The sequence below is a fragment of the Vicugna pacos genome, chromosome 32 (genome assembly GCF_048564905.1).
Source record: "Vicugna pacos chromosome 32, VicPac4, whole genome shotgun sequence".
In the NCBI taxonomy this organism is placed as follows: domain Eukaryota; kingdom Metazoa; phylum Chordata; class Mammalia; order Artiodactyla; family Camelidae; genus Vicugna; species Vicugna pacos.
Window position 1 is genome coordinate 6,052,019 of NC_133018.1, and position 13,484 is coordinate 6,065,502.

Below are 13,484 nucleotides of genomic sequence, written 5' to 3' on the forward strand. Positions count from 1 at the left end.
TGAGTCTCACAAGAAGTATTCATGTTATCACACTTTGTGAAACTGTAAAACACTACAGGTGCGTAAGACCTGATTAACATTGTAATCAGAGACACCCTATTAACATTAACTAGTAGTCCTAGAAGCCTGAAGCGTGTTATAATAATCCTTAGTTTCTCAACTGCAGATTTGAAGCCATGGATTACCTTTATTTGTACAATCCTGACAATTTACACTGGGAAAAACAGTTAGAACACCCTCTTCCATATGAACCACATATGCTGTCTGTGAATCACTTTCATCTCTAAATTAGTAGGGTCCAAATTAGTCGGGTTTTCCTACAGTGAAATCTGCTTAAGCAAACATCTGCTGGTTCCCTGAAAAGTTATTTTTTCCCACAGGTGGCCTTTGAATTTGTGGCCCCAAATTTATGCAAAGATGTAGCCTCTGAGACGAAAGCCCTTCAGAGAGAGGCAGTATCCGTGAGAGCCCGGGCCTCCTCTCAGCTGGGGAGAAAGCGTGCCAGAGAGGAACTCAGTTCTGGGCCAGGAAGTGCTCAGATTTAATGAAAGTGACAACGACTACTTCATCACTGTCAGGGCGATACTGATTGAAAGGACACATTTTTTCCTGTTATTAATAATTCTTAATCAAAGCATAAAAGGAAGCATATGTTTTAGTTGAATCAAGGCCCATTTTCTGTTTTCTCAATGACTCATTTGTCAGGGCAGTGGAAGAGGGGAGGCACAAAATGCCAAAGCCGTGAATTCTGCCCTTAGCTTTACCCAAGGTTGCCCGAATGACCTTGGGCAAATCGCTGAGGGCAGATGCTGGCTTTGGCGTCTGTATTGGTGACAGAGTCCACAAGCTCCCCTCAGGCCCATGAGTACTCAGCAAATATTAGACAAGTCTTCAAATAGCCCTGGTGCTTCTGTTAATCTGACAGAGCAGGTATAGACCCCTTTTCCTCCAAATAATAGGCCAGTTACTTCCTGGCTTTGACCTGAAATTATATTAAGCTACTCCAAAAAGGGGGCTAAGAAGTTAAGAGGGGCTTATTCATCTCTGTAACATTACTGGAAAACGGCTTTAAGGACTCCACTAACTAAAAAGGAAAATAATAATGGAAAAGACTATGAAAAATCATAAAAGTAATCAAGGTGTCCCAATTCTGAGGGTATCTTCTTATGCTGTAGTGACAGGCAGTCAACAGAGGGGCCAAGAGAAAGTGGAATGTATTACAGTCACAGAAAACAAACTTATGGTTGCCGGAGGGTAAAGAGGGAAGGGCGGGATACATTGGGAGTTTGGAATTGGCAGATACAAACTACTATGTACAGAACAGATTAAAAAACAAGGTCCCACTATGTAGCACAGGGAACTACATTCAATGGTTTGTAGTAATCTTATATATACTGTTATGAAAAAGTATATATAATGTATGTATAACTGAATCACTATGCTGTACACCAGAAACTAATACAACATTATAAATCAACTATACTTCAATTAAAAAAGAGATGTTAAAAAAAAAAAGTGGCATGTGATTGCAAAGTGCCCTGGGCAGACCCTGTAGTTGGTCTTATAAAAACAGAGAGGACAAGAACACAGAACCTCCTTCTCCCACCAGCCCCAGTCTGCGGTGGTCTCCCTGTTAAAGACTCGCAGGCCTCTGGACAGCTCAGCTGGGCTCGGTGGGCCCGAGGACCTGCAGTGCCCGACCGTAAGCACAGCCAGCACGGCCATCAGGGGGTACAATGCAGGACCTTCTCCAGGGTGCAGTGTGGTCCCAACACACAGGCCGCTAGTCCTCAGAAGATGAGTTTGCAATGAAGACCTGGGACTTTCTGACCTAAAGGCCAGGTTTGGCCCAAACTGGAAACAATAAACTCATTTCTCCTGGTTAATAAAAAGAGGTTGGTCCAGTGAATGTACTTAACCACATGTGCATAATGGGATTACACAGGAAATCCATCAGACAGTGCTTTTCTGTACACACACTCTATCTCACAAGATTATACAGAAGTAGGGCAGTGAGAATGGCCCCCCAAGTCCACAAGTCCCATAGCATCTGGAACCTAGAAAATCCAAAGAAATCGATGACTGGAGTGATCCTGTGCTGTGCATCTGTGCCCAGGAAGAATGCATTTCCCCCCCAGCGCCTACCTTGGCCTGGACAGCGTATGAAGCCAGGAGCACGGAAGCCTCAGGAGGGCAGTAGATCTTTTCATCTAAAATCTGCTTCTTTACCTGAAAGGGGCAACAAGGGAGACATGGCACTGTGTGCGTGGAAGGCAGCCGTGTGGGTGGTCACAGCAGACGGCTGTGGGGTGTTCCCCGAGGCCCGCCAACCCAGCCCCGTAATGATTTCCTGACAAAGGGGACAGTTTATTTAATTGCTGCTGACAGGTTGGGAGTTCAGTCCCTGAGAAATTACTGGTAAGATGGCTATGCACTTAAAAAAAAAAAAACCAACCCTTATCTCTTCAGTTCGTGATCAAATGCTGAAGGGGAAAAACAATCTTTGTGGTTACGACACAGCCTGACACCTGGGCTGTGACAGCAGCGAGCTGTGAACTCAGGAGCCGTCAGGAGCAGCTCTGGCGGTGACTGCAGCCTCGGCCCCTGCTGAGCACACGCAGCACTGGAGGAGATGGAGTCTGCTTTTAAGTCTTAACACAAGACACAAGTCAGTGAGGCCACTGAGTTATGACTGCAGGAAAAAAACCATCACTTTCGATATGCCTGCTCTAAGGAAAAAAGGAAGCAATAAAGTTTGATCGATTAAACCTTTAAGTCCACGTGAGGTCTGGGAAATATAATTCTTAAGCTGTAATGTTGAATTAACATATCTCATTGCATTTAATTTCTGAGAATGGTGCAGTGGGTGACATTCCAGACACAGAGGCAAGAGAGCCTCCTGAAGTGGGGGCACGCTGACATAAACGCACCGGGAAAGCTAGCTCCCTCTTCACAGACCTCAACAGTCACCAGATTCATAAAGGTAGTCAATTTTGCCTCGCTCAGCCATGACAGCGCTCCAACATTTCAGTAGGAGGGAAAAATTAAGCCAAAGTTAAATGGGGAACGGGCCCTTCTTCCAAGCACTTACAAGAAAGCCAGCTCTGTAACTCCAGGACATTCTGGGGCCTAGGTGGTCATTATGTGGTTTCATTCAAAGCAGTGCAATCCTTTCTAACCCTTTGGGTTTTTTTTAAGCCACACTCCAGAAAAACTGAAAGAGCTTGCTTTTGACATGAAAATTTTGGAGAGGGGAGATATATCATATAAATATAATTTCTCTTACAAAAATAGTTTGCAAAAATATATACACACACTTTTTAAAAAAATATACATACTTTTTGAGAAATTATGGGGGGTTATTACATTTAACTTAATATTTACTGAATGCAATAATCTCAGGCTCCAACTAATTATAGGAGGACTAGGTGACAGCCTATATACCTACTTTTGGGAAATCATGTAATTAACGCCCCAGCTGTGGTCTCTTTCCGTTACTGATGGCAGACATACCAGCCGTCCCCGCCCCGAACACCATAAAGTAACCATGAAACCAGGGAAGCACTCTGACCAAGCAGTAGGAACACCAGCAAAACTCATCATCACACCAATGCCCCTGGCTGAACCCCCGGACGGTCCACTGGCTGTTTTTGAACCTTTAATTACGGAGCTCCTAATTTCTTCAATTCGGTGGGATGCCCCTGTACACTCAATGAGCCTTGCCTTAAAGGGGTTTACAAACTAACGAGGAAGTAAGTGGAAAATAAGACAATTACAGACAAAGTAGCACGAAGTGTGTCATTTGAAGTACCATGTGTGGTATTTACCAAGTGTCAGTGGAGTTCTGAAGTCCTGCCTTGATTAATGAGAGCAGATTCTGAACTTTTGGAAGAGCTACTCTTTGTAAGACTCTCTTCTTAGACTTCCTGTGCAACTACTGAGTGCTTTCAAGTTAGCGGGGAGAAAACAGGATTCGTCTTCAAAGAGGTTTCTAGTTAGAGAGCTACTTGTATCCATCCTGGTGCCATCACACTTCTGCAATTTCATCTGACACCAGTTCTCCTCACTCAAGTACAGTCCTGTTCTGAAGACTGCTTTCCAGGACAGAACCAAAGGGGCTGGCTTTCCAGAGGGAGAACATTTTCACAAGGTGGAGGCCTTGGTGGTGACACCGAGGGCTGCCCCTGCCGCCATGCCTGGGAGAGCGCTCTCAGGATAGGGGGTGGGGGGAGCAGCGTGGAAAGGTGTACCTGCAAGAAGAATAAATGCTGTGTGATCTCCTGAACCAGCTCCTCCTCGGCATTCTCGGGATAAAATTTGGCCAGGAAGAGAAAGGTGACCGGCTCGTCCTTGGAAACGTCATGATCCAGCACCTGTAGAACCACAAAGAAGGAAATTAGCTGGGTTGGCACCTGTCCCTCCCAGGCCACCATCAAAGAACCTTCTGCAGGGAGTGTCTCAGTATTTTTCTCCCTTCTAAATTCAGCACATTTCCCAAAGGTTGTGATTCTACAGTTTGAGGCATTCACAAAGCCATCTCTAACAAGAGGCAATGTTCACTTCACATGGTGTTTCTGAACCAAATTAATCAATATCCCCAAGTGGTGAGTGGAGCTCAGATTATTGAGGTGCAAATGTTTTCAAGACCACAGAGATAGCTAAAAACGAGAAATTTACGGCTCAAAGGTCTTGGGCACTGTACTTTACGGCAGGCTGAAGGTTTTTTAATTTTCTCAAGTAGTGGCATCTTCCTTTATTCCTTTGTCTTGCTGCCTCCCTCCAACATATAGGTCCATGTTGGAATGGAGCTTAGAGAGGATGAACTAAATCTTTGTGAAATCATTTAAATATTAACCAAGCAACAGACATGAAACGTGTCCATCGTGGCAACCTTTTGTTTCAAGGAACCTCTAGAAATGCCCCACAAAATACTTGAGCACAGCCAGTAAACCACACTGCCTTTAATCTTCTAACAATTTCATCCACCCACTGGAAAGCTTGAACCATCTGCTCTCCAGAATGAATTTCATCTCAGGACATAAACATGCCATGTGACAGGCTACAAGGATCCATTAACATGTGTCATAATTTATTTCCTTTGAGCAGCAGGCTCCACAGCTCCTGATGCCCCCAATCTAATATCCATTTGGCCAACGCTCAGGTACGGTGTAAACTTCACTTTGCTGAGAATCATAAAAAGACACAGAAGGTTTTTGTGGCCACAGACCGACCAGACCAGCACGCAAAATAAAAGTCTGTTTCAAAAAATAGACACAGAAGGTTTTGCTGCCTTTGGTAGATAACTGTCCAGGCTCCTGCTCAAATTCCAGGTCACAGCACCCAAGAGATTCAAAATAAACCTGACTGAGGACACTCTTGCTGACACTGGCACACAGAGGCACTTGGACATTTATGATCGTTGGGAATTACCGTGTGAAATTTATAACCAGAATGGATCTCAACGTGAAGATTCAGATGACTGTGTATATATGTAAACACAATGTGAACACTTGAGTGTAGAGTCAAATTGGTAAAAGACGGGGGGCATTCACTGTTACCATGCCAAGTAGTAGATAATAAAATCAGGTAGGCAATTGTAGGAGGTAATGTGGGGTAAGAATTAGACACTTACTCTGAGATTCAGGAGTCTGTTAGGAGTTACTGACCAAAAAAATGGCCCTGATCCCAGCGTCTTCACGGCTAGGTAGGCAGGTAAGCAGGGGAGTGTCTTTGTGTGCACAGTTCCCCGAGGCAACATCCTTTCTAAACCACATTAGAACTGCTGGGAGTCCAGACTTGTCCACCAAGGCTCAGAAGCCCCAGAAAACCGTGAGAACAAAACAGACACCCTGCCTTTCCCGCAGGGACCAGGGCACTCTTTATTCTTTAGATCATGTTAATGAGTAAATTAGGTTGGGCCATGGTGTTTCTCAGAAAGACTCTAAAAAATTCACTAAAGAGCATGAGCCCCAAGAAAAATCTTTCAAAGACGTAAATTATTTAAAAAAAGAAAAAAGGCAATACAATAGTAATTTTTATTCACAAAGGCTGACTCGTGGCCCAGTCAATTGAACAGCATAAAGGCTGATGCAGTCAGCCCAGTGACAACGAGTGAAGGAGACAGGGATGGCAGCGGGTCAGTCCTGGGTGCTGCTGGCCCAGAGGGCCCAGGGGAGTCTGCAGGGAGCAGAGAGGCTGGGCACCTCCAGACCCGTGTTCCAAGTGACTTGTCCCATCTCCACTGTGCATCCACAAAGCCCCATGATGAGCAACAAGCCAGAGAAGCACTCAGGGAAAAACCAGAGACCACGCCAGCCCCACTGATTTCATTAGGGTCCAGTCCCACCTTCTTGTCCATCTTGAGCCAGGCCACAGTGTCCTTGATCGTGTACTGCAGTCCAAAGAACCAGGTTTCCCGAAGCCCCAGGGTCCGGCACACCAAGTCAAAGAGGTCCTTCCCCTTCCACTTCATCTGCAATGTAACAAACCAATGGGGAAGGACAGCGTGAGGTCAAGTCATAATCCGCTCTCACGAAAACCTTTCTGTGCACCCCCTACTCTCAGGTTCCAAAACGTGGGGCTGACAGCCACGAAGGTGGCTGATGAGCACAGAATTCCTAAATAATTGTAAAGCCTCCTGCACAAAACCGTGAGTGGGAAAATACCAATTAGAGCTTAATGGCTTAATCACGGCAAAGCATACACAATACCTCCCTTGGACAGTTCCTTACAGATCTTAATATCCCCAAAGCTGCTAATTTAGGAAAGCTGGTAAATAGCTTCCGCATTTACGAGAGCCGAGCCTCTCCAGTTAACCCAGGGTTAGCTTCTAGGGACATTAATTTCCTTGAGATTCTGTTGTTGATTTTCTTTTTAATCATGACTCTGCCCTTTGATAAAATGCTAGCTGTTTAAAATTTAAAGACTAGTTTTACCAGATTTTTTTTAAAGTAATATAGGGGAGGAAGTTGTAACCAAAGTCACAAATCATAGAGAAAAAAAAAACATTAGGGACCAATCCGTCCAATCATACATAACCATGTATATAATATGTACGTATATAATCATGTCTGACCGGGATCACAGGGGAGGCATCTCACCCACAGTCACACAGAGCAATTTCAGACTCCTGTGTGAACACTCAGGGGACAGACACTGTACAGTGTTGTGCGCTAATCCTACAGCCTCACTTTCAAAAGGACCTGAAGCAAAGGCTGCTAAACCCTTTTCTCAGCTCTTCAATCTTGTGGCTGGAAAAGCAGGTTCATCATCTTAACAGGGAAAGGAAACACCCAGCAGCTTAGTAAACGTTGCCACCTTGTGGCTTTGAAGTTAAATCAGCCAGGATGTTCCCAATACTACCCCATAGCCGCCACGTGCCCCGACCCCAGTGGTCCCCAAGTATCAGGTGGACATCAAGCGTACACTGGCTACAGGGGTGAACACAAGACGCACCACAGAGACCGTGGTGGTAGTGGAATAATCTTGGGATTCAAATACAAGGTCTCCAGACGAGCAGTACCACCCAACTGCAGAAGCGTCTGCCCGCCTGCCCTTGGAAATGTCCACCCACAGGCGTGGGGGTGGAGCTCAGGGGTAGAGCATGTGCTGGGCATGCATGAGGTCCTGGGTTCAATCCCCAGTGCCTCCGTTAATGGGAAAAAAAAAATAAAGAAAAACTAGAACTCTCCACCCAATGTCCTGGCACACTGAAGATGCATAACGAAAAGGAATTGGGGGGGTTTTTAGGGTTTAGAGATTTCTTATAAAAGCAAGAAGGAAAACATAAGTTAGACCTCTAATATGTGATTGGTTTCTGCTGAAACCTCTTTCTACAGAGGATTTTTCAAGCAGGCCTTCTATTTTTAACAGATGTGAATGGACAGTGTGTTCTCCACTAGGTACTCAACAGGAAAGCCCTGCCTTTCTCGGTGTTTACAGTCAGTCAAAGAGCAAAGTCAAAGTCGAGAGCCCTCGACGGAAGGACAGCAAACCCAAAGCAGATGAGGGAGTGGAGAGAAAGACCAGCTTTTGTCCTTCCCTGGGGCCATTTCTCCAAAAGCCCCTCTAGCTCTGCCTTGTCCCCTCCATGTGACTTTAGTGGGGTTCCTGGAACCCTACAAAGGTTGAGGTCCTTAAGAATTATTTTGAGTAGAACAGAATGAAATGACATGTTTCATTTTAAAAAGACAAACTCTTTTCCTTTTTGGAAGGCTTAACAGTGCTTGCTGGCACACCTGTCTCCCAGTCTGACAACAGGACAAAGGGTTTTTAATTCGTGGCAGCAGGTTTTCATTCCTATGGGCAGACTTCACTGAAGAAATGTTACTTTGTGGAACTAGAAGCTTCAGCATGCTGATTATCCTCCTGTCTGTATTTTAAGCCAGCACATAGTATATGAATTATAAATGACTACCGGGCTACAAGGTAATTTAACACTTAGAAGCAGACATTAACTTGGAGAAGTTAAACACCCAAGGGCCGAGAAGATCAAGGTAACAATCTCCAGTCTGCCATAACTCACGGCCAAGGCCAGCGGGCCCTGGCGCCAAGGGGCTGTCAGCAAGTGGGTGTGCGGTGCATCTCAAGGAAAGCGACCGAGAGAATGCTGAGTGGGTCTCCTGACCTGGGAGCTTCAATTCTCAAACATAATATTGTAGTAATGCAATTTTCCTGTGTTCCTTTCCTTGTCTTTGTTTCTAAGACGCAAGACTATCTCTGTTGAATGCTCCCATGGAGTTTACAATGAAGTGAAGAGGGGAAAAATTCTCATGCTGATTCAGCATGCCTGGCTTGGACTTTCAACTTTGACCCTAAAAATTGAAGGATGTCAAATTAGAAAAATGAGCCTGAGTAATTGATTACCTATGGTACACCTGTCCCTTTCTGGTGTAAATAAGGAAACGGAGCCACAGATTCATTGACAGCTACAGCAGACGTAGGCCTTTTCTTGGTAGGCTACCCCGCCAGTTCCTCCATCTCCTCTTTGCCTGCTCTGTGGGGTTCCTCTAGGCTTGCTCCCTGCTGCCACTCCCCAGCCACCTTTTCCAGTAGGTAACCAGTGTCTTAACATCTTCCACCCTAAAACAACACTGGTTCTCAGAACAGCCAGATCTCACTCCTCTACAGCGCAGGGTGAATGAAAGCCTCAACTGCCTCTCATTTAGTCTTGCGGCCAGCGGTACAGAGCTCATCCTGTGCACCGAGCCGTGTTAGACCCTGAGGATGCGAAACAGCAGAAGCATGTTCCCCGCAGGAGACTCAAGCAAGGACCCAGGTTGGAAAAGGCTTGAAAGAACAAGGGGGAATTAGATAAAGGAGGAAAGGAAATAAGTCTACAAACAAACAAACTTAAATCATGACCTCTACAGGGACCTGCTCGGCATCCAGCAGAGGTGAAACAGCCTGAACTCAGAGGACGTGGGGAGGGGATGGGTGTGACATGACCCAGGTGGCTCACTACCTGAGGACCCTTGGGCAGAGTAAGGATGAGATCAGACCTGCATTCTGGAATGTGCGCAGGCAACAGGGTGGAGAATGGGTTGGAGGAAGGGAGCCTGGAGCCAAGAAGGGCCAAAGGCAGGCCAACTCCTGCCTTGACGGAGGCCCAGTGGGAAGGAGAAAGCCTGAGAACTGGAAGGAGGCAGAGCCCCAGAACTGGCATCTGAATGCCTGAGGGGGCTGATGGAAAAGGACCAAGAGGGACGCCTGAATTTCTGGCTCGAGCATCAGGTGGTTCCAGTAAAGGAGGGACGGGGTACAGGAGAAGCAGGAGCAGCAAGTTTCAAGGGGAACAGATGAGTAATTAAGTTTTAGACAAAGAAAGTTAAGGTGCCTGAGGAAACCAGGTAGAGATGTCCTAAATACATTTGATGCTAAGTCTCAGCTCTATTTACAAAACAACGCGTTCTATTTTTAAGTCATTATGAAATTTTTCTCTTGGGTTAAATAAATCTAACCTCCGCGGCGCCAAGCCGTGCCATTACCTACAGGAGGTAGGTGACGTGCCATCCCCACGTGTCTGAGGCTTGCTTAATCTTCCTAACTTGTGTTTCTACTTTACAAACAAGAGCCACACTTGCTGGTGGTTCCCAGGACACCATGCAGAAGGGAGGTCTTGGGCTGTGAGGGGGATTCATTGGTGCTGACCGATTGTCTTCAGTTTTATCACTGGTCCACACACTGGTGCTGATGGGGAGAAGTGATGTGACCATGTGAACATCTCCCTAGATTGTAGGCACCTCAACATTAGTCATCTCTCTACTCCCCACTGCACCCAGCCAAGTGTGTACACACAAGACATGGCCAACGGCGGCTGTCCAATGGAATACACTTGATCACTTCAAAAAGCCAAGGCTCAAAACCCTAAAGCAAAATTAATCCCCATTCATCCAACCCCTTCCAAAAACATTCAGGGAACAGACATTGTGTCCGAACCCCCTCTCCCGAGATGCAGGGGATAAAAGGGGGACAAAAGAGACAGTCTCTGCTCTAATAGAACACAGGGCATGAGAACAATCTGTGGGAACAATCTCTCCCCTCACCCCCACCTCACATCAACTCCAGGACTTCAGTACTACAGCACCGATTGCCACAGCGGGGACATCAGGGCTGGAGGGGACGCCGGGAAGGGATCCTCTATCTTGGAGGGTGGGAAATGGCATCTGAACTGGTGGGAAAGAGGAGCCAAGTGAAGACTGGGCTTGGGGAAGGAGGAGCAAGCGGAGAACTGTGTTACAGGCAGAGGGAAGAGCATATGCGAAGGTCTAGAGGCAAAAAAGCTTAGACGGTCCTTGCAGGAAATCAAACTATAGTAGTTCAGTTTGGCCAGAGAACAGAGACTGGGGAACATCTGCTGTGCTTCCAGCCACCACCTAAAACCAATTCTCTGTTGCCTAACTCTGCCTCTCTCGTGTGAACCACGGAAAGCAGAAAGTTATCTGAGTGTTTTTACCTTTTCACCAAGGATGGAACACAACTAGTACCATTCGAGACGTACAGTAAAGAAGGTAAATTATTACACAAGATGGAAGCCTCAGGAGATTAGGGCTTAATTCTTTCCAGAAACCAGTCGGAAAGGCAGAGAGAAACAATGGTTATCTAACAACAGTGTGAACCTCAGCGCTGCCACCACGTGACCTTGGGCAAGTTATTGAACTTCCTTGTGCTCTGCAACGGGGATAATGAACAGAACCTGTCTTAGCAGATTGATCTCAGGATTAAGTGCACTGATACATTTAAAAAGCCTAAGAAGATACCGCAGTAAATACTCAATAAAGGTGGGTGATTACTCATTCTAACCCCACCTCCACCCCTTACATTGCTGAGTGGCATCGTTTAAAGCCTCCAGTCCTGTTCCACTCCATGTGTGATGGATGGCAGATCAGAAAGGGCTCCATCAATCCTCACGGTGCTAACCATGCCATCACTCATGTGACAAACATTTATTGAGCAAGCACTACGTCCTAGTCACTGTGCTTGGCACAAGAGATAAATGATGAATCCAGGGTAAGACGCTGTCCCTGTTCATGGCTGACGCAGGAGACAGGTAAATGGATGAGGAAAGTGCAACCTGGAAGATGCTCACAGAACAGAGGGCTGTGGGAACCCGGCTCGGGGCTGGGGGTCTGCAGGGCAAGGGGCTTCCCTGAGGAGACGCTGTCCGAGCAGGGTCTTGAAAGCCAGGTAGTTAGCTGGCCCTCTGGCGAAGGGGCTGAGGGAAGGGAGGTCACACCAGCCGGAGGGAACAGCATGTCTGCCACTGGGGTCCAAGCTGTTGCAAAGAGAAGGAATGTTTTTTGTACTTTTCTAGTATCTGACAAGCAGCGTAATTATCCTATCTGCAGTACTGAATGTTCAGTGCAGTACTGAATATGCAGCTCCAGCCCAATGCGAGTGACAGCTCGCGCCCTCCACAGCTCATCAGGAGCTGGGTTCTTCAGTCTCTGGTTCTGAGCAGCCAGGCATCCCACAGCGATACCTGCTGCCCCGTCTCCAAGAAGCCAGGACCAGTGAGATGAGTCTCGTGTATTTTTTTATTAAAACATTTCTTCTTCTGACACCTCTTAGCACATAAGCTTTTCAGGCTTTGCACTTAAGGCTACTCACAGGCCTTTTTTGTAGAGTTTGTCATTTTTCCTAAACAGACTGCCAAAAACAAAACAGCCCCCATTCTGATTAGACGTTCACTTATGGGGGGAAGGGACAGCTCAGTGGTAGAGCATGTGCTTAGCATGCACAAGGTCCTGGGTTCAATCCTCAGTACCTCCATTAAAAATAAAAATATAAAATAAATAAATAAGCAAATCTAATCACCACTACCCATAAACAAACAAACAAATCAATATTGAAAGAAAACCAAAACATTCACTGAAACCCATCTCTTGCCGGTTGGCCGAAGTGCTCAACTGCTCCATGGACCCCACCACCCCTCCCTGCCTCGCCTCAGCCCAGTGAAGAAGCAGGAGGCTACCAGACAGAGGCAGGCTAGTTCCGCAGACAGAAAAGGCGCAGCGGAGGGAGTGAGAGGGGGGATTTGCAGGGAGGTGTGCAGACCTGGACGCCACGCTCTGCAGACCCTGTCCCCAAGATGCCCTTCAGCACAGGGGCCAATGGCAGTGAGCCTGGAAGCTCGGTGTCCTGCGTAACTCGAACAGGCTGCAGTGCTATTCCATAGATATATGCTTGTGCCTCTATCAAAGATAGATGTGCATGAACTTTATAAACAGGACTAAGTGCTGTCAGCTTGTTATTTTTTGTAGGGGCTGAATTTATGAGCTTTACCCAGAGTGAAGTGCTTGTAATTTATCAACCTAGAATGTTTTAAGTAAATAGCACTAAGCACTTAAACTCCGCCGCAGGAACGTAGCTAGAATGCAGCACTTTTCTGTTGTAGGAAAGCAACTGGCACCAATAACCTTCAGGGCTGATCGGGGTCTATTAACCAGGGAAGCATTATGAATAACGTCCACGGCACTCCTCTTACAACGGGCCAGTTTCAGACTCACAACCCTAAAACTACTGTTTGTCTTTTTGGCTTTGGCAGCTTTCACACTGCATTTCTCCCACTGCTGTCCATGGGCCGTGCAGCCACCACCAGCTGAATCCCTGGTGCTCGCTGACACAACCATGTAGGGTGAGTGGAAAACCAGCCGCATCACGGGAAAAGGCCACAGCTAGGAAAGGACAACTTTCTTTTTGTTTGTTTGTTATTTTTTTTCTTTTCTTTTTTTATTTTCTAAGGACAACTTTCTTGAAGAAAGAGAACTGAGTTTGGCTGCCATGTGTGAAATGCCTAAGAATTAGAACCCACAGAGAAACCTTACAGAGAAGACTCAAGCCCAGAAAAAGCCAGCAGAGAAGCGACATTCCATTTCATAGCTGTCTGGAGGACAGGATTATCATCCACGCAAGGAATGCTATTTAACTGGCTGGCTGTTCCACAGAAAGGGAACCAACGGACCCAGCCTTCACTTATCAGGGTT

The 13,484-nt window shown here is 46.4% G+C and overlaps 1 protein-coding gene across 2 annotated transcripts in view; it reads right to left on the reverse strand.

Moving 5' to 3' along the window:
• NF2 (NF2, moesin-ezrin-radixin like (MERLIN) tumor suppressor) overlaps window positions 1-13,484 on the reverse strand; it is a 65,416-nt gene that overhangs the window by 38,253 nt on the left and 13,679 nt on the right. For both annotated transcript variants that reach the window (XM_006213525.4, XM_015247348.3), the window contains exons 2-4: window positions 6,347-6,472; window positions 4,251-4,373; window positions 2,146-2,229 (exon numbers count right to left, since the gene is read on the reverse strand). In XM_006213525.4, coding sequence (XP_006213587.1) covers window positions 2,146-2,229; window positions 4,251-4,373; window positions 6,347-6,472 — 333 coding nt within the window. The remainder of the gene's footprint in view (window positions 1-2,145; window positions 2,230-4,250; window positions 4,374-6,346; window positions 6,473-13,484) is intronic.